Source organism: Macaca nemestrina, chromosome 5 (genome assembly GCF_043159975.1).
Source record: "Macaca nemestrina isolate mMacNem1 chromosome 5, mMacNem.hap1, whole genome shotgun sequence".
NCBI lineage: Eukaryota > Metazoa > Chordata > Mammalia > Primates > Cercopithecidae > Macaca > Macaca nemestrina.
This window is the reverse complement of record NC_092129.1, coordinates 147353616-147374592: the sequence shown is the minus strand read 5'-3', so window position 1 is coordinate 147374592 and position 20977 is coordinate 147353616. Positions and strand designations below refer to the sequence as shown.

General features: G+C 49.7%; 1 protein-coding gene across 1 annotated transcript; it reads left to right on the top strand.

The window, feature by feature from the left end:
* The first annotated feature begins 14662 nt into the window (after window positions 1-14662).
* Window positions 14663-19164, top strand: LOC139355334 (probable E3 ubiquitin-protein ligase makorin-3). The gene is made up of 3 exons (XM_071096122.1): window positions 14663-14871; window positions 18393-18537; window positions 18780-19164. The coding sequence occupies exons 1-3, from the start codon at window positions 14663-14665 to the stop codon at window positions 18915-18917; spliced, it is 492 nt and encodes a 163-aa protein (XP_070952223.1). The 3' UTR covers window positions 18918-19164.
* Window positions 19165-20977: the final 1813 nt, after the last annotated feature.

Genomic DNA, 20977 nt, shown 5'->3' with positions numbered 1-20977 from the left:
GGACCCAGCTGCTGGGGGTATTGGCTGCTGAATTCAAAGCTGAGTTCTTCTCAGGGAATTGCCCTTACCAAAGGAAGCTGCCTCACCCAAGGATATGCACACGCCCTGCTCAGGGAGTACAAAGGCCAAGCCTTCTTGCCCGTTTTGGGACAACTGGAAAGACTGGCCCAGCTCCAGAGCTGAGGCTTCTCTTACAACTACATTGCAGCTTAACTTCAATGGTTAACTTGACTGGTTAGGGAGAATCCTCTAACCAATCCTGCTTCCTTCAGTTCCTTACAGGTGTTGTTCTAAAGAGCATTCCCCAGAAAGCGTTGTGCAAGTCAACTTCCAAATCTATTTCCTAGAGAAGCCATCCTGAGACCGTACCCTGGAAAGAAACCCATCAAATTACACCAAGACTCATATAAACGTTTACAGGAGCAATAGCAAACATTTGGAAACAATAAAAATGTTCACCAGGCTGATGCAGTGGCTCACGCCTGTAATCCCAGCACTTTGGGAGGGCAAGGCAGGAGGATCACTTGCGGCCAGGAGTTCAAGACCAGCCTGGGCAACATAGTGAAACCCCATCTTTCCAAAAAGTTTTGTTTTTGAGATGGAGTTTCACTCTTGTTTCCCAGTCTGGAGTGCAATTGTGTGATCTCGGCTCACTGCAACCTCTGTCTCCCAGGTTCAAGCAATACTCCTGCCTCAGTCTCCCAAGTAGCTGAGATTACAGGAGTGCACCACCACGCCTAGCTAATTTTTGTATTTTTAGTAGAAACAGGTTTCACTAGGTTAGCCAGGCTGCTCTCAAATTCCTGACCTCAGTTAATCCACCTGCCTCAGTCTCCCAAAGTGCTGGGATTACAGGCGTGAGACACCGTGCCCAGCCAAAAAGTTTTTAAAAATTAGCCGGGTGTGCTGGTACACGCCTGTAGTCCCAGCTACTCGGGAGGCTGAGGCAGAAGGATTGCTTGAGCCCAGATGTTTGAAGCTGCAGTGAGCTAAGATGGCACCACTGCACTCCAGCCTGGGCATAGAGAGAGACACTGTTCCCCCAAAATATAAAGTATTACAAACTTTTGCTACATACATTTAAAATTTTTCTGCCTGAAAAAAAAAAAAAAAAAAAAAAAAAACACCATAAGGAAACAATTTTAAACCAACAGTGTAAAAATGGCAAAACTATTGGGCTAATTTCTTTATTATATAAAGAACAGTTATAGGCCAGGCATGGTGGCTTACGCCTGTAATCCCAGCACTTTTGGAGGCCGAGGCAGGTGGATCACCTGAGGTCAGCAGTTCGAGATCAGCCTGGACAACATGGTGAAACCCCACCTCTACTAAAAATACAAAAATTAGCTGGGCATGGGGGCAGGCAACTGTAATCCCAGCTACTCAGGAGGTTGAGGCAAGAGAATCACTTGAAACCAGGAGGCAGAGGTTGCAGTGAGCAGAGATGGTACCATTGCACTCCAGCCTGGGTGACAAGAGCGAAACTCCATCTCAAAAAAAAAAAAAAAAAGAAGAACAGTTCTAAATCAATGAGTAAAAGGTCAACCCAATTGAAAAATGAGCAAAGGATATGAACATAAAAAGAAATATCTCTTAATATGAAAAGATGCTTCACCTCACTCATAATAAGAGAAATGTGAATTAAAACTACAATGAGATACTGCTTTGTTTTTGCTTTTTTGAGACAGGGTTTTTACTCTGTCGCCCAGGCTGAGTGCTGTGGCGCAATCACAGCTCACTGCAGACTTGACCTCAGGCTCAAGCGATCCTGCTGCCTCAGCCACCTGAGTAGCTGGGACTATAGGCATGCACCACCACACCTCACTAATTATTGATTTTTTTGTAGAGACAGGGTCTTACTATGTTGCCCAGACTGGTCTCAAACTCCTGGGCTCAAACGATCCTCCCATCTTGGCCTCCCAAAGGCCTGGGATTACAGGTGTGAGCTGTGGCACCCAGCTGAGATACTGTCGTTTTACTTACCAAATTGAACACTAAAAAGTTTGATAACATTGTATTGGCAAGGGTGTGCAGAAACGGGCATTCCATACTGTTGGTAGGATTGTAAACTGGTGCAGCCTCCAGTGAAGGTCATATTGGTAATACCTATAAAAATTTAAAAAAAAAATTGATCCACAAAAGTGAAATATATAACAAAAATTTCCAGGACTATTGGTTTCCTAACCTAGTGTGTCAACCTACTGATAGGCATAGGAGGTTGTAAAATTCAATTTTAAAATCTCTCCTTTAACGCTTAAGTTAATTCCTCTTATTTGTTTTTTTAACTTCCGCATCTTGTCTCCCACACATCTTGTCTCTGCAATCTGGCAGAGACAGAATGGGCTTTGGAGGCATAAGATGGGAATTCAGGGAGTCTTAAGAGAAACAGAGCTGGAAGTGCTCTTAGAGGTCATGGTCCCCCTTCTCTAAGGTCCCCATCTCCTCAGACACATTATGTAGCAGAGACTGAGGCCAAGGCCTGGGAGGCAGCTTCTCCAAGGTCACATCAGGTCTCCTGGCTCCCCGCCTGTTGCTCTTTCCCTACTTTAAACCCTCACTGAGCTGCGTGTCAGGCCCAGTGCCAAGCAATCTTCAACTCTGGCCTCATTTCATTTTCACGACAACTTTATCAGATAAGCTTTGCTGCAAACAACTTAAGACAACAGATTGTTTACCTGGAAAAGGGAGTCATGAAGTATAGTGCCGGCTCACAGAAACTCCTGGCAGCCCAACTGCCAAGCCTGGAGCCTCCTCGGCCAGAAACAATGTTCTTGTGCCCCACTGGGCTGCTCAGCACCCCCATCCCAGGGAGAAGGGGAGAAAGCCCCCGACCGACACTCCATCAGGGCCCAAACCCCATGGCCATGCTGCTCTCAGGACCAGGTGCGGGGGACAGACTCACTGAGAGAGGGAATCAGTCTATCACCCAGCTCAGGCTCGCCATGGGGGCAGGGATATTCCAGCCTGGTTCTCGGGGCCGGTGGATTTCTGGGAGTGCTGGCGAACCCTGGTATCAGTCAGGACCCAGGGGTTTGCAGGGAAGAGGCACACAGCATCTATTTGAGGAACTTGATTGAGAACTCTTGGGAAGAAGATGCGCTCAGGGTCAGTCCCTCCCAAACGGACATTTCCACAGGCCTCGTGGGGGGCAAGGACGTAGGCTCTGGGTCACTCAGGGTTAACCCCAAGCCAGGTGAACAATCTACTCTCAATATACCCAAAAAGGAGGCTCTGATGGGCTGACTCCCTCTCATCCAATGTGGAGAGTCCTCACCACACACAGCTTAGGGCAGCCCCCTCCTGGCTACCTCTTATACTGGCCTTTGCTGGGACATCAACACTATTCTAATTTTTTGTGACCAGGTTAGCAAGCTGGTTTCATTGGTAAACACAGGCCAGGCAACAGGGACTTTTTGTGGAAAGATCTCAAGTCTGGAGGCAGGACCCGAGAGCCTCCTGGATCTGTCCAGTACAGGGCCAGTTTGGATCAGCCTCTCCGTGCCCCCACCCAGCTCACACCATCTCCCAGCCCGCACTCTGATCGCTCCACCTGACCTTAGCTCCACAGGTGGGGCTCATGTAGCTCTGACGGCGTGGGGAGGCTCCCAAGTGGCTTAGTCATAAATACCTTCAAACCACATGTTACTTCCCAAGCTACAGGACTCCCAGCCTCCGGGTCCTTAGTCCTGGGTCCCAGGTCCTCACGGCCCCCTCCCAAGTCACCCTGCCTTCCCAGACCATTAAAGTCCTTAAACCATCCCCCAATTTCCTCCAATAATTACCTAAACATCCTTGAGGGTCTTTATACCCTACCCACAGCCTCGGAGCCTGGATTGGATACCCTGAGCCCCCAGCTCCGCAGCCATCATGTCTGGGCCCTCCATCTCTCCCACCAGCAGGCCTGGGTCCATGGGAAGGGGCGGGCCTGGCTGCAAATCGCCTCCTCCCTTTGGTCCTGCCCCCAGAGCAGGGGATAAAGGAGCACTAGGGCAGCTCCATCAGATTCTTACTAAGGGCTGCAGCTGGGATGGACCCTGCAGGGCCAGATGGCAGTGGTCATGGTGGGGAGCTCAGCCGCCACTCCCAGAGGTCATGCAGGTAGGGGCTGGACCTCAGTGAAACACAGGGGAGGTGGGAAAAAATTCTTTGGAGTTTGGCCTGGCCTCTGGAAGCCTAGCCTCTTAAAAATTTGGGATGCATCTGATAAGAAGCGGCTTCCTTGCATCCTGCCCCAAAGTTGGAAGGGTCTAGAGGCATCTCTCACCCTCTTATAGTCTAGAGGAGGAGACTGAGACCAGAGAGGGGGAAAGACAGACTGAGGCTGCCCAGCTGGTTCAGGGCTGGCTCAGGGGCTGACCATGTAGGGCGGGGATTCCCCACCTTCCTTTCTTTTTCCACCCAACAAAGGTTTCTCTTGTTCAGAAACACCACACAGCTCCATGCGGTTGGGATCTGGTCTTCTGGTCACCTTTGTGGCCCCAGCACTTAGCATGGTGCCAGATACTCATAAATGTTTGGACGAAACACCCCAGGTTGAACATTGCACCATTAGAGTTATGCCTTTGGGTATACCAGCTTTGTAAAAGGGGATGCTAGCTCGTTGGGCCTTCCATCAGACATTCTTACCTGAGCACAAATTCATTTTGCAAACAGCTGTAAGAGATCAGTTCTCCAAAGAAAACTGACTTTGGGTAAAGGAGGGATACTTGTGGGGCTTGGGGTCTTGGTATGTCCTGGTTTTCCCAGGCTAGAAAGGAAGGCAGCCATGTTGTAGACGGGGAGGTTGGCGGGCGGGGGATGATAATTTGCTAAAGGAGCTTTTTTTTTTTTTTTTTTTTTTTAAGACGGAGTCTTGCCCTGTCACTCAAGCAGTGGTGCGATCTCGGTTCACTGCAGCTTTCACCTCCTGGGTTCAAGTGATTCTTCAGCCTCAGCCTTCTGAGTGGCTGGGACTACAGGTGTGCGCCACCGCACTGGCTAATTTTTGTATTTTTAGTGGAGACAGGGTTTCACCATGTTGGCCAGACTGGTCTCGAACTCCTGACCTCAGGTGATCCGCCCGCCTCGGCCTCCCAAACAGCTGGGATTACAGGTGTGAGCCACCGTGCCTAGGCCCTAAAGGAGATTTTAAATTGTTCCTTCCTGAGCCAGGACAGGAGGGTGGCAGCCTGGAATAAATTTGGGCTCTCAGGTTGTAAAAATCCTGGTGGAGGGTTTATTTGGCAGCTCCACCTGGCCCCTCCTGCCGCCAATCATCCCCTTCTCAGTTCTCCCTTTTCCCACACCCTCCCTTCACCCATGGAGTCCAGTCCTCACTCCTCAGGCTTACTTCCAGGGTCCCACGGCTCCACCCCTTCTTTGGCTCCCCAGCCACTGAGCCCCTTTGGCTGCCTCCCCAGGCCTGCATGACCTGTCACCTCTGGCTGCTCCATCCCTACCCCTTGGCCTGAGAACTTGGCCTGAGAAATTCCCCAAATCCAACAGCCCTCACCCCTGACAAGTCAATCTTGGTTAATGAGAGAATTAGTGGGCTGAGTGAGGACACCTGGGTTATATAGTCTTAGCTCTTGTTTGAAGTCTCAGGCCAGTTACTTACCTGTCTAAGGGGGTTTGAAAACTGGAAGAATGACTCCTGACTTTTAAGGCTCGTGTTAAGAATCAAATGAACTAATTTGACATTCCCCCAAACAAATTGTGTTTTATTGGTACGCTAAGAGGTGTTTGGCTGGAGGGCCTAATCAAGTAACAAAAAGGACAAGTTTAAGCAATGCTGGGTTAAATCAAATTAAACCAATTCCTTTGCAGGACTTATCAGAGCCTTTAATATGTTTATCTGCAATAAACACTATACGATATGCTCCTAAGAAAATGCAGAAGGGGGCCAGGCATGTGACTCACTCCTGTAATCTCAGCAATTTGGGAGTCTGAGGCAGGAGGATCACTTGAGCTCAGGAGTTCAAGACCAGCCTGGACAACATAGTGATACCCTATCCCTGAAAAACATTAAAAAAAAAAAAAAATTAGGTGTGGTAGTATAGGCCTGTAGTCCCAGCTACTTGGGAGGCTGAGGCAGGAGGACTGCTTGAGTTCAAGAGCTCAAGGCTGCAGTGAGCCAAGATTGCACCCTCTCTCGAAAACAAAACAAAAAAAACAACAGTACCTGGATTATAGAAGGTACTTGCATTTGGCTTTGGATCTCTCAAGCCACCGGCTCGGCCCTTTTCCAAGTGTACTTTACTTCCTAAAAAAAAAAAAATATATATATATATATAGAGAGAGAGAGAGAGACAGAGAGAGAGAGAGAGACAGAGAGAGAGAGAGAGAGAGAGAGAGACAGAGACAGAAGGAAGAGTTTTTCTTTTCTTTTTTTCGAGATGGAGTTTCGTTCTTGTTGCCCAGGCTGGAGTGCAATGGTGTGATCTCGGGTCACTGCAACCTCTGCCTCCTGGGTTCAAGCAATTCTCCTGCCTCAGCCTCCCGAGTAGGTGGGGTTACAGGCATGTGCCACCACGCCCTGCTGATTTTGTATTTTTAGTAGCGATGGGGTTTCTCCATGTTGGTCAGGCTGGTCTTGAACTCCCAACCTCAGGTGACCCACCCGCCTCGGCCTCCCAAAGTGCTGGGATTACAGGCGTGAGCCACCGTGCCAAGTCTGAAGAGTTTTTCAGATTGATTTAATCATAAGGCCCCTACCCTCTGTTTCTGTGGCTCATCTAATGGGCAGAGTCCCTCTGGATGAGCTGGGAGAGCTCTGTCACCGGACTTTTTGGGCTAATGAAGGAGCTAGGGTGGTGGCCTCTGACAGTCCTGGAGGTCAGCCTCATTAGTGGCCCTTAGGAAAAGGCAAAGCTTTTCCAGCACATCCTCCATTGGTGGACAGGGGACGTGAGACCTGCAAGTCCCTTGCTCTGAGGGTTACTGGCTCTACCCCTGTGAGATTAGAGGCTCCTCCTCTCAGGGCTCACCCCTTCCACAGTGACTGTTTCACCTCCACCCCTGAACCCCCACCCCTCAAGCCCTCCCTAACTTTGGCTGCTGCCCACTAATCTAATCCCTACTTCAACCCAGCCTCTTACTGTCTGCTTCCCCACATTCACCAGCCCAGGCATATTCCAACATTTTTACTTGTAAATCTCCTAAAAGAAATTTGGAAAGTTATGTCTCCCCTCGATACACTAAGTTATCTGATGATTTTCATCATAAACATAAATTGTTGCAAAAGTTATAATTTTTTTTTTTTTTTTTTTGAGACGGAGTTTTACTCTGTCGCCCAGGCTGTAGTGAAGTGGCACAATCTCAGCTCACTGCAACCTCTGCCTCCTGGGTTCAAGCAATTCTTCTACGTCAGCCTCCTGAGTAGCTGGGATTACAGGTGTGTGCCACCACGCCTGGCTCATTTTTGTATTTTTAGTAGAGAAGGGGTTTCACCATGTTGGCCAGGCTGGTCTCGAACTCCTGACCTTGTGATCCATCTGCCTCGGCCTCCCAAAGTGCTGGGATTACAGGTGTGAGCCACCACGCCCGGCCCACTAGTGATGATTATTACTAGCACCTCCTCAAAGGCCTTTCCTGACCTCCCACCCCACCATCCAATCCATCACTATTGACTGTTTCTGTCCGAGTCCTGCTATGATCTGCGTTAGTCTTGGTTATTTATGCCTATGTTGTAGGGCCTGGACTGGGGAAGGGATGAGATGAGTTGCACAGGGTTGGATCCTACCTTTATTCAAGAGTTTGATTTTTATTTATTTATTATTTTTATTTATTTATTTATTTATTTATTTATTTATTTTTGAGACAGGGTCTTGTTCTGTCACCCAGGCTGGAGTACAGTGGCTCCATCTTAGCTCACTGCAGCTTTAACCTTTTAAGCTCAAGTGATCCTCCTGCCTCAGCCTGCTAAGTAGCTAGGACAACAAGTATACACCACCATGCCTGGCTAATCTTTTGTATTTTTAGTATAGACAGGGTCTCGCCATGTTGGCCAGGCTGGTCTCGAACTCCCGAGCTTAAGTGATCCCAAACTGCTGGGATTACAGATGTGAGCCACTGTGCCTGGCCTGAAAGTTTGATATTTTGTTAATGAATAGTTTTGCATTAGTTTTGATCTTTTTAAATTTTTTTTAAAATTTTTTCCTTTTGAGACAGAATTTCACTCTTGTTGCCCAGGCTGGAGTGCAATGGCATAATTTCTGCTCACCGCAACCTCCACCTCCCGAGTTCAAACGATTCACCTGCCTCAGCCTCCTGAGTAGCTGGGATTACAGGCACGTACCACCACGCCCGGTTAATTTTGTATTTTCAATAGAGGGTTTCTCCATGTTGGTCAGGTTGGTCTTGAACTCCCGACCTCAGGTGATCTGCCTGCCTCGGCCTCCCAAAGTGCTAGGATTACAGGCGTGAGCCACTGCGCCCGGCCTAGTTTTGATCTTTTAAAATATTGCTCTAGGAAATACTATTATCCCACATGAAGTGCCCAGAGCAGGGACAGGGACAGAGGCTACATTCTAGTCCCATGAGATCAGGCTGGCCCAGCCCAAGCCGAGGGTCTGCTGGAGTGAGAGAAATAAAATATTATTTCTCTTGGTTACTTAGTTCTTTCAGCAGCCCCTAGAATTTTGTGTCCAAGGTGAGTGCCTCACTCACTTGCCCTAGTCCTGGCCCTGGTTTCTGGGTTCTCGGCTGGAGTCTTAGAGTTATCATGCAGGGGCTCCACGCCTGTGGAGTCACATTGTCATGTGACTGACAATCTGGCATCTTCACCAGCAAGAGCGGGCCCTGTCACCTGCTTCTCCTTTCCCGTGCCTGCTTCTCTGCTAGCACATTGCCCTTGGACACTCTGTGGAAGAGGTGTGACCCACACTCCGGCAGACCCTCGGCTTGGGCTGGGCCAGCCTGCTCTCATGGAACTAGAATGCAGCCTCTGTCTCTGTCCCTACCCTGGTCACCTCTTGTGGGCTCCTTCCCCCTCAGGGCAAGTTAGGGAAGGTCAACAGCTGAGTTCCTTTCTACCTGGTACCTGTCCCAGACCCTTAGCCTAGGCCTGGACACTGAGGAGACTCACTAAATGCTTGCTCACCTCATCCTTCCCTCACCCTTCTCGACCTCCCACCTTGATTCTCCAGAGGAGGAGGGAAAGGGGGAGGGAGAGGGGAGGTGATAAGAGATGAGAACAGCTGTCATTTACCGAGGGCTTGCTATGGGCCAGGGACTTCACAGACAGGCTCTTGTTTAAGTTTTACATCACCTCATGGAATAGGTCCTACTATTATCCCCATGTTACAAATGAGAAAACTGAGGCATGGAAAAGTTAAGTGACTTGTCCAAGCTCACATAACCAAGAAGTAGTGGTACTAGGCAGAATTGGCTATATAATTTGTGGGACCCATTGCAAAATGAAAATGTGGGGACCCCTCGTTCAAAAACTATTAATAAATTCAAGACTAGGACAGCAGAGCATTAATGCAAGTGTAGGGCCCCTGTGTGATTGTACAGGCCCCCACTGGTGAAGCTAGTCCTGGTGGTAGAATGTGAACCTGGAATTCTGACTCCAGAATCCACAACTCTGCATTTGGGGAGAGTAATAGTCATCACTGTGATCACCGAGCACCTGCTGTATGCATTGTGCAAAATCTTTTTTTTTGAGACAGAGTTTCGCTCTTACTGCCCAGGCTGGTATGCAATGGTACAATCTCAGCTCACCATAATCTCTGCCTCCCTGGTTCAAGTGATTCTCCTGCCTCAGCCTCCCAAGTATCTGGGATTACAGGCATGTGCCACCAGGCCCGGCTAATTTTGTATTTTTAGTACAGATGAGGTTTCTCCATGTGGTCAGGCTGGTCTCAAACCCCCCAGCCTCAGGTGATCTGCCTGCCTCAGCCTCCCAAAGTGCTGGGATTACAGGCATGAGCCTCCAAGCCAGGTTGATTGTGAAAAATCTTAAAACACTTTGCAACAACTCAGCAAGGACTAGGCATTGTTACCACCCCCCCCTTTTTTTTTTTTCTGAGACGGAGTTTCATCCTTGTTGACCAGGCTAGAGTGCAGTGGCGTGATCTTGGCTCACTGCAACCTCCACCTCCAGGGTTCAAGCAATTCCCCTGCCTCAGCCTCCTGAGTAGTCCAAGGTGCCTGCCATCATGCCTGGCTAATTTTTGTATTTTTAGTACAGACAGGGTTTCAATATGTTGGCCAGGCTAGTCTCAAACTCTTGACCTCAGGTGATCCACCTGCCTCCGCCTCCCAAAGTGCTGGGATTATGGGCATGAGCCACCGCGCCCAGCCTGTTACCCCACTTTTAGGAGTGAGGAAACCAAGCTTTAGAGAAGGTGAGTTACTCACCTAGTGTTCCCAGTGGGGTCAGGATTTGAACACCAGACGAATTCCAGAGCCTGTGTTTTTCTTACCATATCAGATAGCCTCTGTTTGTAAGGATCACAAAGGCAGGAGCTAAAACAGGGCTGGGCATGACTCAGACAATCTCTTAGGAACTTTGTTTTCCGGGCCCATCACTGGGGGTCGAGGCATCGCTTTGCTCGGGATGGAAAGGTGTCCCAGGTCTGCAAGTATTTCCAGCAAGGCCTCTGCTTCCCTGGACATCGTGGAGATCAATGCAGGTAAGTCCCTCTTCTTCCCCTCTGGGGAAGTGGTGTCAGGGTGGGACACTAGAGAGAGAGTCCCTTCACAAATCATGTATCTTCCCAGAGCTGCTTCTCCTAACTCAGCTCCAAGTTCTAGGCTAAGCTGGCTCTGAGCCCTGGAGGGCTGTCCCTGTCTCCTCATTCTCTTCTTCCCCACTACAGCTGTCAGCACCCAAAGATCCCCAGCCCCCTGGAGTGGGGTCGCCGCCATTCGGAGCCACGCGTCACTCTGCCGGGGTCCCACCTAGGACTGGCCCGCAGGGGGTCCGAGCCCACCTACCTGCCCTCTGTGTCTGTGGGCTGGGGCTGGGCCAGGGCCTGCTGGGGCGTGGAGCCTACCCTGGAGGGGCTGGCCAGCAAGGCTGAGGAGGTTGGCGGCAGCTCCTGGAAGTCCCTGCCTTCATCATGTGAGTCATCAGGGGCACCGCAGGTGGGCACAAGTGGGCACTGAGACTAGGGCTCGTGCTCTGCCTCTGAGTAGGGTTTATATTTTCATCCATTCCCCTTCCTCTTCAAGATTCCCAGCTGGAGGGAAATTTTCCTCTAGTTCCGTTGCTCTGTGTTCTAAAAGCAGAATACCATGGTGCCTATGGAGTCAAACCCCTAGTTCTAAATCCTGGCCCTACCACCTAGTAGCTGTGTGATCTTGGACAAGTCACTTAACCTCTCTGGGCCTCGGTTTCCTGATCTACAAAATGGCATTGATAATGATACTTAACTCACAGGGTCATTTTGAGGGTTGATATGCTTAGCACAGTACCTGGTGCAGAGTATGCACTAAATGTTAGTGGTTATTTTTTATTTTATTTGTTTATTTTCTTGAGATAGGGTCTCCCTCTGTCACCCAGGCTGGAGTACAGTGGCACTATCTCAGCTCACTGCAAACTCCGCCTCCAGGGTTCAAGCAATTCTCCTGCCTCAGCCTCCCAAGTAGCTGGGATTATAGGCATGCACCACCACGCCCAGCTAATTTTTATTTATTTATTTATTATTTATTTATTTATTTTTTGAGACGGAGTCTCGCTCTGTCGCCCAGGCTGGAGTGCAGTGGCCAGATCTCAGCTCACTGCAAGCTCCGCCTCCCGGGTTTACGCCATTCTCCTGCCTCAGCCTTCCGAGTAGCTGGGACTACAGGTGCCCGCCACCACGCCCGGCTAGTTTTTTGTATTTTTTTTTTTTTTTTTTTTTTTTTTGAGACGGAGTCTTGCTCTGTCACCCAGGCTGGAGTGCAGTGGCTGGATCTCAGCTCACTGCAAGCTCCTCTTCTCGGGTTCACGCCATTCTCCTGCCTCAGCCTCCCGAGTAGCTGGGACTACAGGCACCCGCCACTTCGCCCGGCTAGTTTTTTGTATTTTTTAGTAGAGACGGGGTTTCACCGTGTTACCAGGATGGTCTCGATCTCCTGACCTCGTGATCCGCTCGTCTCGGCCTCCCAAAGTGCTGGGATTACAGGCTTGAGCCACCGCGCCCGGCCAAATTTTTATATTTTTAATAGAGATGGGGTTTTACCACGTTGGTCAGGCTTATTTCAAACTCCTGACCTCGTGATGCACCTGCCTTGGCCTCCCAAAGTGCTGGGATTACAGGCGTGAGCCACTGTGCCCAGTCTGGCTATTTTTAAAATTATTGCTCTAAATCAATGTTAGTCAGATTATAAAGAAATTTAAGTCACATATGTAATTTTTTTTTTTTTTTGAGACAGAGTCTTGCTCTGTTGCCCAGGCTGGAGTGCAGTGGCACAATCTCGGCTCACTGCAAGTTCCACCTCCCAGGTTCATGCCATTCTCCTGCCTCAGCCTCCTGAGCAGCTAGGACTACAGGCGCCTGCCACCACGCCCGGCTAATTTTTTTGTATTTTTAGTAGAGACGGGGTTTCACCGTGTTAGCCAGGATGGTCTCGATCTCCTGACCTCGTGATCCGCCCGCCTCAGCCTCCCAAAGTGCTGGGATTACAGGCGTGAGCCACCGCGCCCAGCCCACATATGTAATTTTTATAACAGCTTTATTGAAATATAATTCACAAACCAAAAAATTCACCAATTTATACAATTCAGTATGTTAATTCATAAAGTTATGCAAACATCACTGCTACCTAATTTTAGAACATTTTTATCATCCCATTAGCAGTCACTTTCATCCTCCGCCCTTCCAGCCTCTGGTAACCACTAATCCACATTCTGTCTCTGTGGTTTGGCTGTTCTGAACTTTTCATTTGAATGGAATCTTACAATATGTGGCCTTTTGTGTCGGGCTGCTTTCACTGAGTGTGATGTTTTCTAGGTTCATCCATATTGTAGAATGTATCAGTACTTCATCATTTTTTTTTTTGAGGCGGAGTCTCGCTCTGTCACCCAGACTGGAGTGCAGTGGCATCATCTCGGCTCACTGCAAGCTCCGCCTCCTGGGATCACGCCATTTTCCTGCCTCAGCCTCCTGAGTAGCTGGGACTACAGGTGCCTGCCACCACGCCCAGCTAATATTTTTTTGTATTTTTTTAGTAGAGACAGGGTTTCACTGTGTTAGCCAGGATGGTCTTGATCTCCTGACCTCATGATCCTCCCGCCTCGGCCTCCCAGAGTGCTGGGATTACAGGTGTGAGCCACTGCACCTGGCCTATTTTTTATTTTTGATAGAGACAGAGTTTGCCATGTTGTCCAGCCTGGTCTCCAACTCCTGAGCTCAAGCGATCTACCCACCTCATCCTCCCAAAGTTTTGGGATTACAGGCAGGAGCCACTGCGTCTGGCCCTATTTTCTACTTATAGCAGGTGTCAACTCAGACTCGCCCCATTTCAGTAGCTCAAGAGCCGCATATGGCTCTTGGTTACATATTGGACAGCACAGTTCTAAATGGCTATAGGAGAGGCTTCTTTTTTTTTTTTTTTTTTTTTTTTTTTTGAGATGGAGTCTCATTTTGTCTCCCAGGCTGGAGTGCAGTGGCACGATCTCAGCTCACTGCAACCTCCGCCTCCTCGTTCAAGCGGTTCTTCTGCCTCAGCCTCCCGAGTAGCTGGGACTACAGGCGCATGCCAACAAGACTGGCTAATTTTTGAATTTTTAGTAGAGACAGGGTTTCACCATATTGGCCAGGCTGGTCTCGAACTCCTGGCCTCATGATCTGCCTGCCTCGGCCTCCCAAAGTGCTGGGATTACAGGCTGGGTTTTTTTGTTTTTGAGATGAAGTCTTCCTCTGTCACCCAGGCTAGAGTGCAATGGCATGATCTCAGCTCACTGCAACATCTGCCTCCTGGATTCAAGCGATTCTCCTGCCTCAGCCTCCCGAGTAGCTGGGATTACAGGCACTTGCCACCACACCTGGCTAATTTTTGTATTTTTACTAGAGATGGTTTCACCATGTTGGCCAGGCTGGTCTCAAACTCCTAACCTCAGGTGATCCGCCTGCCTTGGCCTCCCAAAGTGCTGAGATTCCAGGTGTGAGCCACAGAGCCTGGCCTATATGAGAGGCTTCTAATTCTGGCTGGACTCTAACCCATCTGGGGGCAGGATGTGGGTTACCACAGAGCCTTGCGTGCAGAAAATGCTCAGTGGTTGCCACAGGGGTGAGTGAATGGATGCAGTTTTCCCAGCAGCTGCTGACGGGGATCACGGCCACTCCCAGGAGTCTCTGCCGAAGTTCCACCTTGTCCGAGAGCTCATGGCGCCCCTTCAGAGCCTGGACCTTGAGGTGCAGCAGGTTGTGGGTGAGGGGTGGCAAAAGATGGCTTTCTGGACCTCTGGGACACCCAGACCTGCTGTGGGAGGAGGGACTGGAGGGCTTGGTGGCACCTGAGGCTGAATGTGGGCATGCGGGTGGAGTGTCTGACCCTACCTGTGGCTGCCTGGGAAGCAGGACAGTCGGGATGTGGTGTGTGGCATCTGCATGGACAAAGTGTGGGACAAGCCAGAGGCTCAGCGGGTTTTCGGTATCCTGCCCAACTGCACCCACGCCCACTGTCTGGGCTGCCTGCGCACCTGGCGGAAGAACCGGCAGGACTTCCCGCTGGATGTCATCAAGTCAGTGTCATGGAGGTGCCAACAGGGAGGGAGGGAAACACCCTAGGGAGGAGGCCGGCCTGGGGGCCTGGGACTATTCTCCCACCTTCTACTCCACTGCCTCGCAGGGCGTGTCCCCAGTGCCGTGTCCATTCCAGCTACATCATCCCCCACAAATTCTGGGTGAGCAAGGGGGCCCACAAGGAGCAACTCATCAGGAACTTCAAGGCTCGGACGAGGTAAGGCTGCAGAGGGAACAAGACTCAGGGTTAGGCAAGTGGAGGAGGTAGCCCCTGATTCATTCCGGTTCAGCCATGGTCCCCAGCCAGTGAATCCCCAAAACCCTGAAGTTTAGAGTGACCAAAATGGCAGGTGAAGGCATGAACTATTTTCATGATTTCAGAAAGCACAGTTAATAAGGCCAGGCATGGTGGCTCACACCTGTAATCCCAACACGTTGGGAGGCCAAGGCAGACGGATTACCTGAGGTCAGGAGTTTGAGACCAGCCTGGCCAACATGGTGAAATCCCATCTCTACTAAAAATACAAAAATTAGCCAGATGTGGTGGCGGGCGCCTGTAATTCCAGCTACTCGGGAGGCTGAGACAGGAGAATCACTGGAACCCTGGAGTTGGAGGTTGCAGTGAGCTGAGATCGTGCCACTGCACTCCAGCCTGGGCAACAAGAGTGAAACTCTGTCTCAAAAAAAGAAAAAAGAAAAAGAAAGCCCAGTTAATAAACGGGGAGTGCCTGAGATAGCAGAAGGAACACCAGGGCCAATTTTCTCTTCTAACTTGGCTCAGAATCAACTCAGAGCAACTCTGGTTCTCTCTGTACCATGAGAAGCCCTGCTTTGGCTTTTATTGCCAATTGATCATAAGGCGGGAAAACAAACTGATTCGAATACATGTTATTTGCTTAGCTGCTCTTTGAAAACATGGGGTGGCTGAGAAGGGGGCTGAAAGACAGCCTTTGCCGATGGGGAAATGTTGGGTAGGTCTGAATCTCTTGGGGAGGGTAAGCACTTATTCAAAATCTGGAATGAGCTGCAATTCCAAGTTCTTAATTCCACCTTCCCAAAGGATTTACTACACTTGATCTATGCAAGTGTATTTGGGTAAAGGGAGGGATAAAGAAGGAGGTCTTGTCTTCACCCAGGAGATAGTCAGCCGTGTTCTGGAGACACCTGTGAACTCTAATAGCTGCATCAACAAAAGTACTGAAGGGAAAACTAACTCGAGTGAATGTCACAGAAGGGGAAGTATTGAAGCTGCGCATGGGAAGAACAGGGTTCCTCAGGAGGAGAAAAAAGAGGACGCCCCAGGCAGACAGGTGGAAGAGAGGAAATACAGTTGATCCTTGAACAACTGAGGGGTTAGGGGCACCGAACCCCATGCAGTCGAAAATCCATGTATAACGTCGTCGTTGTTGTTGCCGTTGTTGAGACAGAGCCTCGCTCTGTTGCTCAGGCTGGAGTGCAGTGGTGCAATCTCGGCTCACTGCAGCCTCAGCCTCCTGGGCTCAAGAAATCTTCCCCAGTAACTGGGACTATAGACACGTACCACCAAGCCTGGCTAATTTTTCTATTTTTTGTAGAGACAGAGTTTTGCCATGTTGCCCAGGCTGCTCTTGAACTGCTGAGGTCAAGCGACCCGCCTGCCTCGGCCTCCCAAAGTGCTGGGATGACAGGCGTGAGCCACCACACCTGGCCATGTATAACTTTTAACTCCCCCAAAACTTAACTACTGATAACATGCTGCTGACCAGAACCCTTTTGGACAACATAAAGTCAATTCATACAGATTTTATATGTTATATGTATTATATAACATAATATGTATTCTTACAATAAAGTGAGCTAGAGAAAAGAAACATTAAAATCATAAGGAAGAGAAAATATATTTACTATTCATTAGGTGGAAGCAGATTACCATTAAAGACTTTATCCATATTGAGTAGGAGGATGAAGAGGAAGAGGAGGGAATTGGTCTTGTTGGCTCCAGGATCTTGTCTGCATATAAGCTGCCCCAGGCAGTTCAAGCCTATGTTATTCAACAGCAACTGTACTGGCAGCTGGGCCACTAGTTGGAAGTTTCCCAAGGGGAGCTCTCAGGCCTGGATGTGATAGGAGATGGTGTAGATGGAGGTTTATTGTGTGACAGGCTTTGTACGTCATAAACTGCATGAAACAGGGACTCTTACTATCCTCATACTGTAGAAGAAGCAGCTGAGGGGTTGTGCATGGTGGCTCACGCCTCTAACCCCAGCACTTTGGGAGGCTGAGGGGGAGGAACTCTTGAGTCTGGGAGTTGAGACCAGCCTGGGCAACATGGTGAAACCCCATCTCTACAAAAAATACAAAAATTAGCCAGGCATGATGGCACATACTTGTAGTCCCAGCTACTCGAGAGGCTCAGGCAGGAGGATCACCCTAGCCCCAGGAGGTCAAGGCTGCAGTGAGCCATGATCATGCCATTCATTGTACTCCAGCCTGGGTGATAGAGCAAGAACCCTGCCTCAAAAAAAAAAATGAAGAAAAAAAAAAAAAAAAAAAAGGCCAGGCACGGTGACTCACGCCTGTAATCCCAGCACTTTGGGAGGGCAAGATGGGCGGATTATCTGAGGTCAGGAGTTCAAGACCAGCCTGGGCAACATGGTGAAAATCTGTCTTTACTAAAAATACAAAAAAAAAAAGCCGGGCGTGGTGGCTCAAGCCTGTAATCCCAGCACTTTGGGAGGCCGAGACGGGCGGATCACGAGGTCAGGAGATCGAGACCATCCTGGCTAACACGGTGAAACCCCGTCTCTACTAAAAAATACAAAAAACTAGCCGGGCGAGGCGGCGGGCGCCTGTAGTCCCAGCTACTCGGGAGGCTGAGGCAGGAGAATGGCGTGAACCCAGGAGGCGGAGCTTGCAGTGAGCTGAGATCTGGCCACTGCACTCCAGCCTGGGCAACAGAGCGAGACTCCGTCTCAAAAAAAAAAAAAAACAAAAAAAAACAAAAAAACAAAAAAAATTAGATGGGTGTGGTGGTGGGTGCCTGTAATCCCACCTACTTGGGAGGCTGATGCAGGAGAATCTCCTGAACTTGGGAAACGGAGGTTTCAGTGAGCCCAGATCATGCCACTGCACTCCAACCTGGGCAACAAAAGTGAAATTCCATCTCAAAAAAATTGGGGGCACAGTGGCTCACACCTGGAATCCCAGCACTTTGGGAGGCCAAGACGGTTGGATAACCTGAAGTCAGGAGTTCAAGACCAGCCTGGCCAATATTGTGAAACCCCCATCTCTACTAAAAATACGAAAATTAGCCACATGTAATGGCATGCACCTGTAGTCCCAGCTACTTGGGAGGCTGAAACAGGAGAATCGCTTGAACCCAGAAGGCAGAGGTTGCAACGAGCTGAGATTGTGCCACTGCACTCCAGCTTGGGTGACAGAGCAAGACTCCGTCTCAAACAAAAACCCCCAAAACAAACAAAAAAACCCAGAAAAATGAAAGGAGGTTCCCAGGGTCACTGCTATTGCTGGCCCAAACGGAGACTGAGAATTACAGAAAGGGGCCCCTTAAGATGCTTTACTGCCATCTGCTGGAAGATTGAATAAATGTAAAAGCTACACTAAGATGCTAGTGGTGTCCGCTTAGATGTGGGGCTTTAGTGCTGTGTACAGCCTGCCCAGCCTTACGTGTCAGCCTCGAGCGCCCCTTGTTCTTGGGGTAACAGGTCTTGAAGGCGATGGTCGTCTTCTCTCTCATAGCCAGATCCGATGCCGGTTCTTCGTGCGAGGGAATGGCCGCTGCCCCTTCAAATCTGAGTGTATCTACCTGCACCAGCTCCCAGCTAAGGCCCTGACCTCCGGTCCTCCCTGGCCTGAGAGAGTGCAACTGGCCTCTGGGAGTGAGGTGGTAACTGCAGGGGTATGGGGCAGGGGAGGCTGCTGCTCATGGCTTTTAATAAATGTTTGTGATAAATATAAAACCTATGGATGGCGTCTATGATGCGAATATGGTGCCTACTTAGCTGTGGCACCTTTGTGCTGTGTACAACCTGCCCAACCTTATATATGAGTCTTGAGTTCCTCGATTTCTGGGGCAGCTGGTGTTGAAGTTGATGGGTTTTCACTGATTTTTCTCTCTACTCCCAGGTGCTGAGTCCAACATTGTTCCTAAGGGGTGCTGAGCCAGAGGACAATGTGCTCTTCACAGACGGTGCCCTGGCCATGACCTTCTGGGGTTCAGAACTCCTGCAGGATCCCAACAGTTCTTACCACAGCCTTCTGTAACCAGGATCAACTTGAGGGAAATTGGGGTGAGGGGAAGGAGTTTCTAGGTGGTAGGTCTTTCCCTTTTTGGGTTTGGTGGGGGGGGCAAAAGTAGCAAGCCCTCCACCCCCATGAACTGCAGCAGTGACACAGTTGGGGACATGGAGGAACAGGGGAGGGCTCCTGGAATGAGAAAGGTTCAAACCCTCTTGCCAGGGCCTTGGTTTTTAACTTTGTTCTTTTGTAGAATGACTCTGAAAGAAAACCAATAAAATGCACCTAAGCTATCATTGCTGGTGTCTGAAGAGTGGTCTGCTCATACCCCAGCCCCATTGCCAAGGGCAATAAGGCTGCTTCTGCATTCAATCTGTTGCAATATTACCTGTCACTTAGCTTCTGGAAAACTTCACGGTGCATTTTTGCATTATGAAAATAGTAATAACCTCATGAATCTTGTGAAAGGGACTCGGGGATCCACCAGGGTCCTTGAGCCATGTTTAGAACTTTTCCTCTCTGTTCCCTTTCAGGTGGCTAGAATACAGACCTTGGTGGGTGGGAGCCACAGCCACTCAGAGTAAAGCTGTAGGTGAGGATGCACAGGGTATTGCAGGCTGTTTAGCATTCTTGACCCTGCCCGCTATGCATCAGGTCCCACTCCTCTAACAGCTTGTCATTTGAAGACCCAAAACATCCCCTGTAAAGTTAGAGCTGCTTACCTGAAACAGAAGGTGTCTGGAAGAAACTTCTTTCTTGCTATTTTGGCATTTGCAAAGCAACCATTATCTAATAAATATCACTAGTCTTTCCTGACAGCTCCCTTGAAATCATTTTGGCTCAAATGGAGATCAGATCAAGCTCAAGATACTCCCATGGCTTTCCATACTATTCAGAGTGAAGGCCCAAGTCCTCTCTATGACCTCAGGCCTCTTAAGATCTGACCTGGTCCCCCTCTGATCTCAACTCCTATTACTATCCAGCAATTGCCCTCTGCTGTAGCCATGCTTTTGCCCCAGAGCCCCTCCATCCCCGCAGGGAGGACTGAAATGGTCTTCTCCCAGACTTCTATCTGGCTTGCCAACCTCATCTTCACATTCATCTTGCCTGACCACTCTATTTAAAAGCACTTTGTGCTATCTGTTGGTGCTGTGTTCTTTTTGAACACTTACCACAAACACTGTTTAATTAGCTTTCCGTCTCTCCCCAGTTGTGTGACAATGAGGGCCAGGATCTTTGTTTTGTTCTCAGTATCCCCAGTCCCTAGGTGCTCAGTAAACATTTCCTGAATGATGGACGTATGTGGCAGCAGAAGCTGGGATGGAAATACAAGTTGGCCCCCAAAGCAAGGTTTAGGAGGCACTGTGGGACTCTTCTCCCTTATTTCCTACCCTTTGCAGTGATCCCACCCTTGGCTGGAAGCCTGCCTCCTTCAGCGGACTTCCTTAAACTGAACCCTAGGAAGTGGAGCCACACCTGGCCCCCTATAAACGACCCAGAGCAAGGCTACTGCTTGGTCTTTGGGAGGAAGTTCAGAAGAAAGTCTTTGGCCATATTGATGGTGTTAGGTTTTACTGTGACCTCATTCTCAGGGATGTTTGTATATCAAATACTATTTCTGGAGAGGACTGAAACCCAAATGGTGGCAGTTTTTGGCCTGTGGAAGACGTGAAGCTAAGTGGGGTGGTAAATTGTGGTCAAATTCTATGGTGAAGTCCATAACAAGCAACATGCGGTCAGCTTAAATACAGCGCGAGTCCTCCAGTATAACAGGACCCCTGACATTCACTCTATTCCACTACTTTAGGGAGTGATGAAGAAACGGAGAGGGTTGGGGTCGGCAGCGGCAGATCCGCCCCTCCATCAGCCCCGCCCCTCCCCGCCCCTCCCCGCCCCTCCCCGTCCCTCCCCTCCCCTCCCCTCCCCTCCCCGCCCCTCCATCAGCCCCGCCCCGCCCCGCCCCGCTTCGCCCCCGCCCCGCTTCGCCCCCGCCCCAGGCTTCCGGGCCCGACCCCGCCCACAAACTATTTGTTTTGGTGACGCCCTGGGCCTTGGCCCCGCCCCCTACTCCGGCTGGGGTCGTGCCC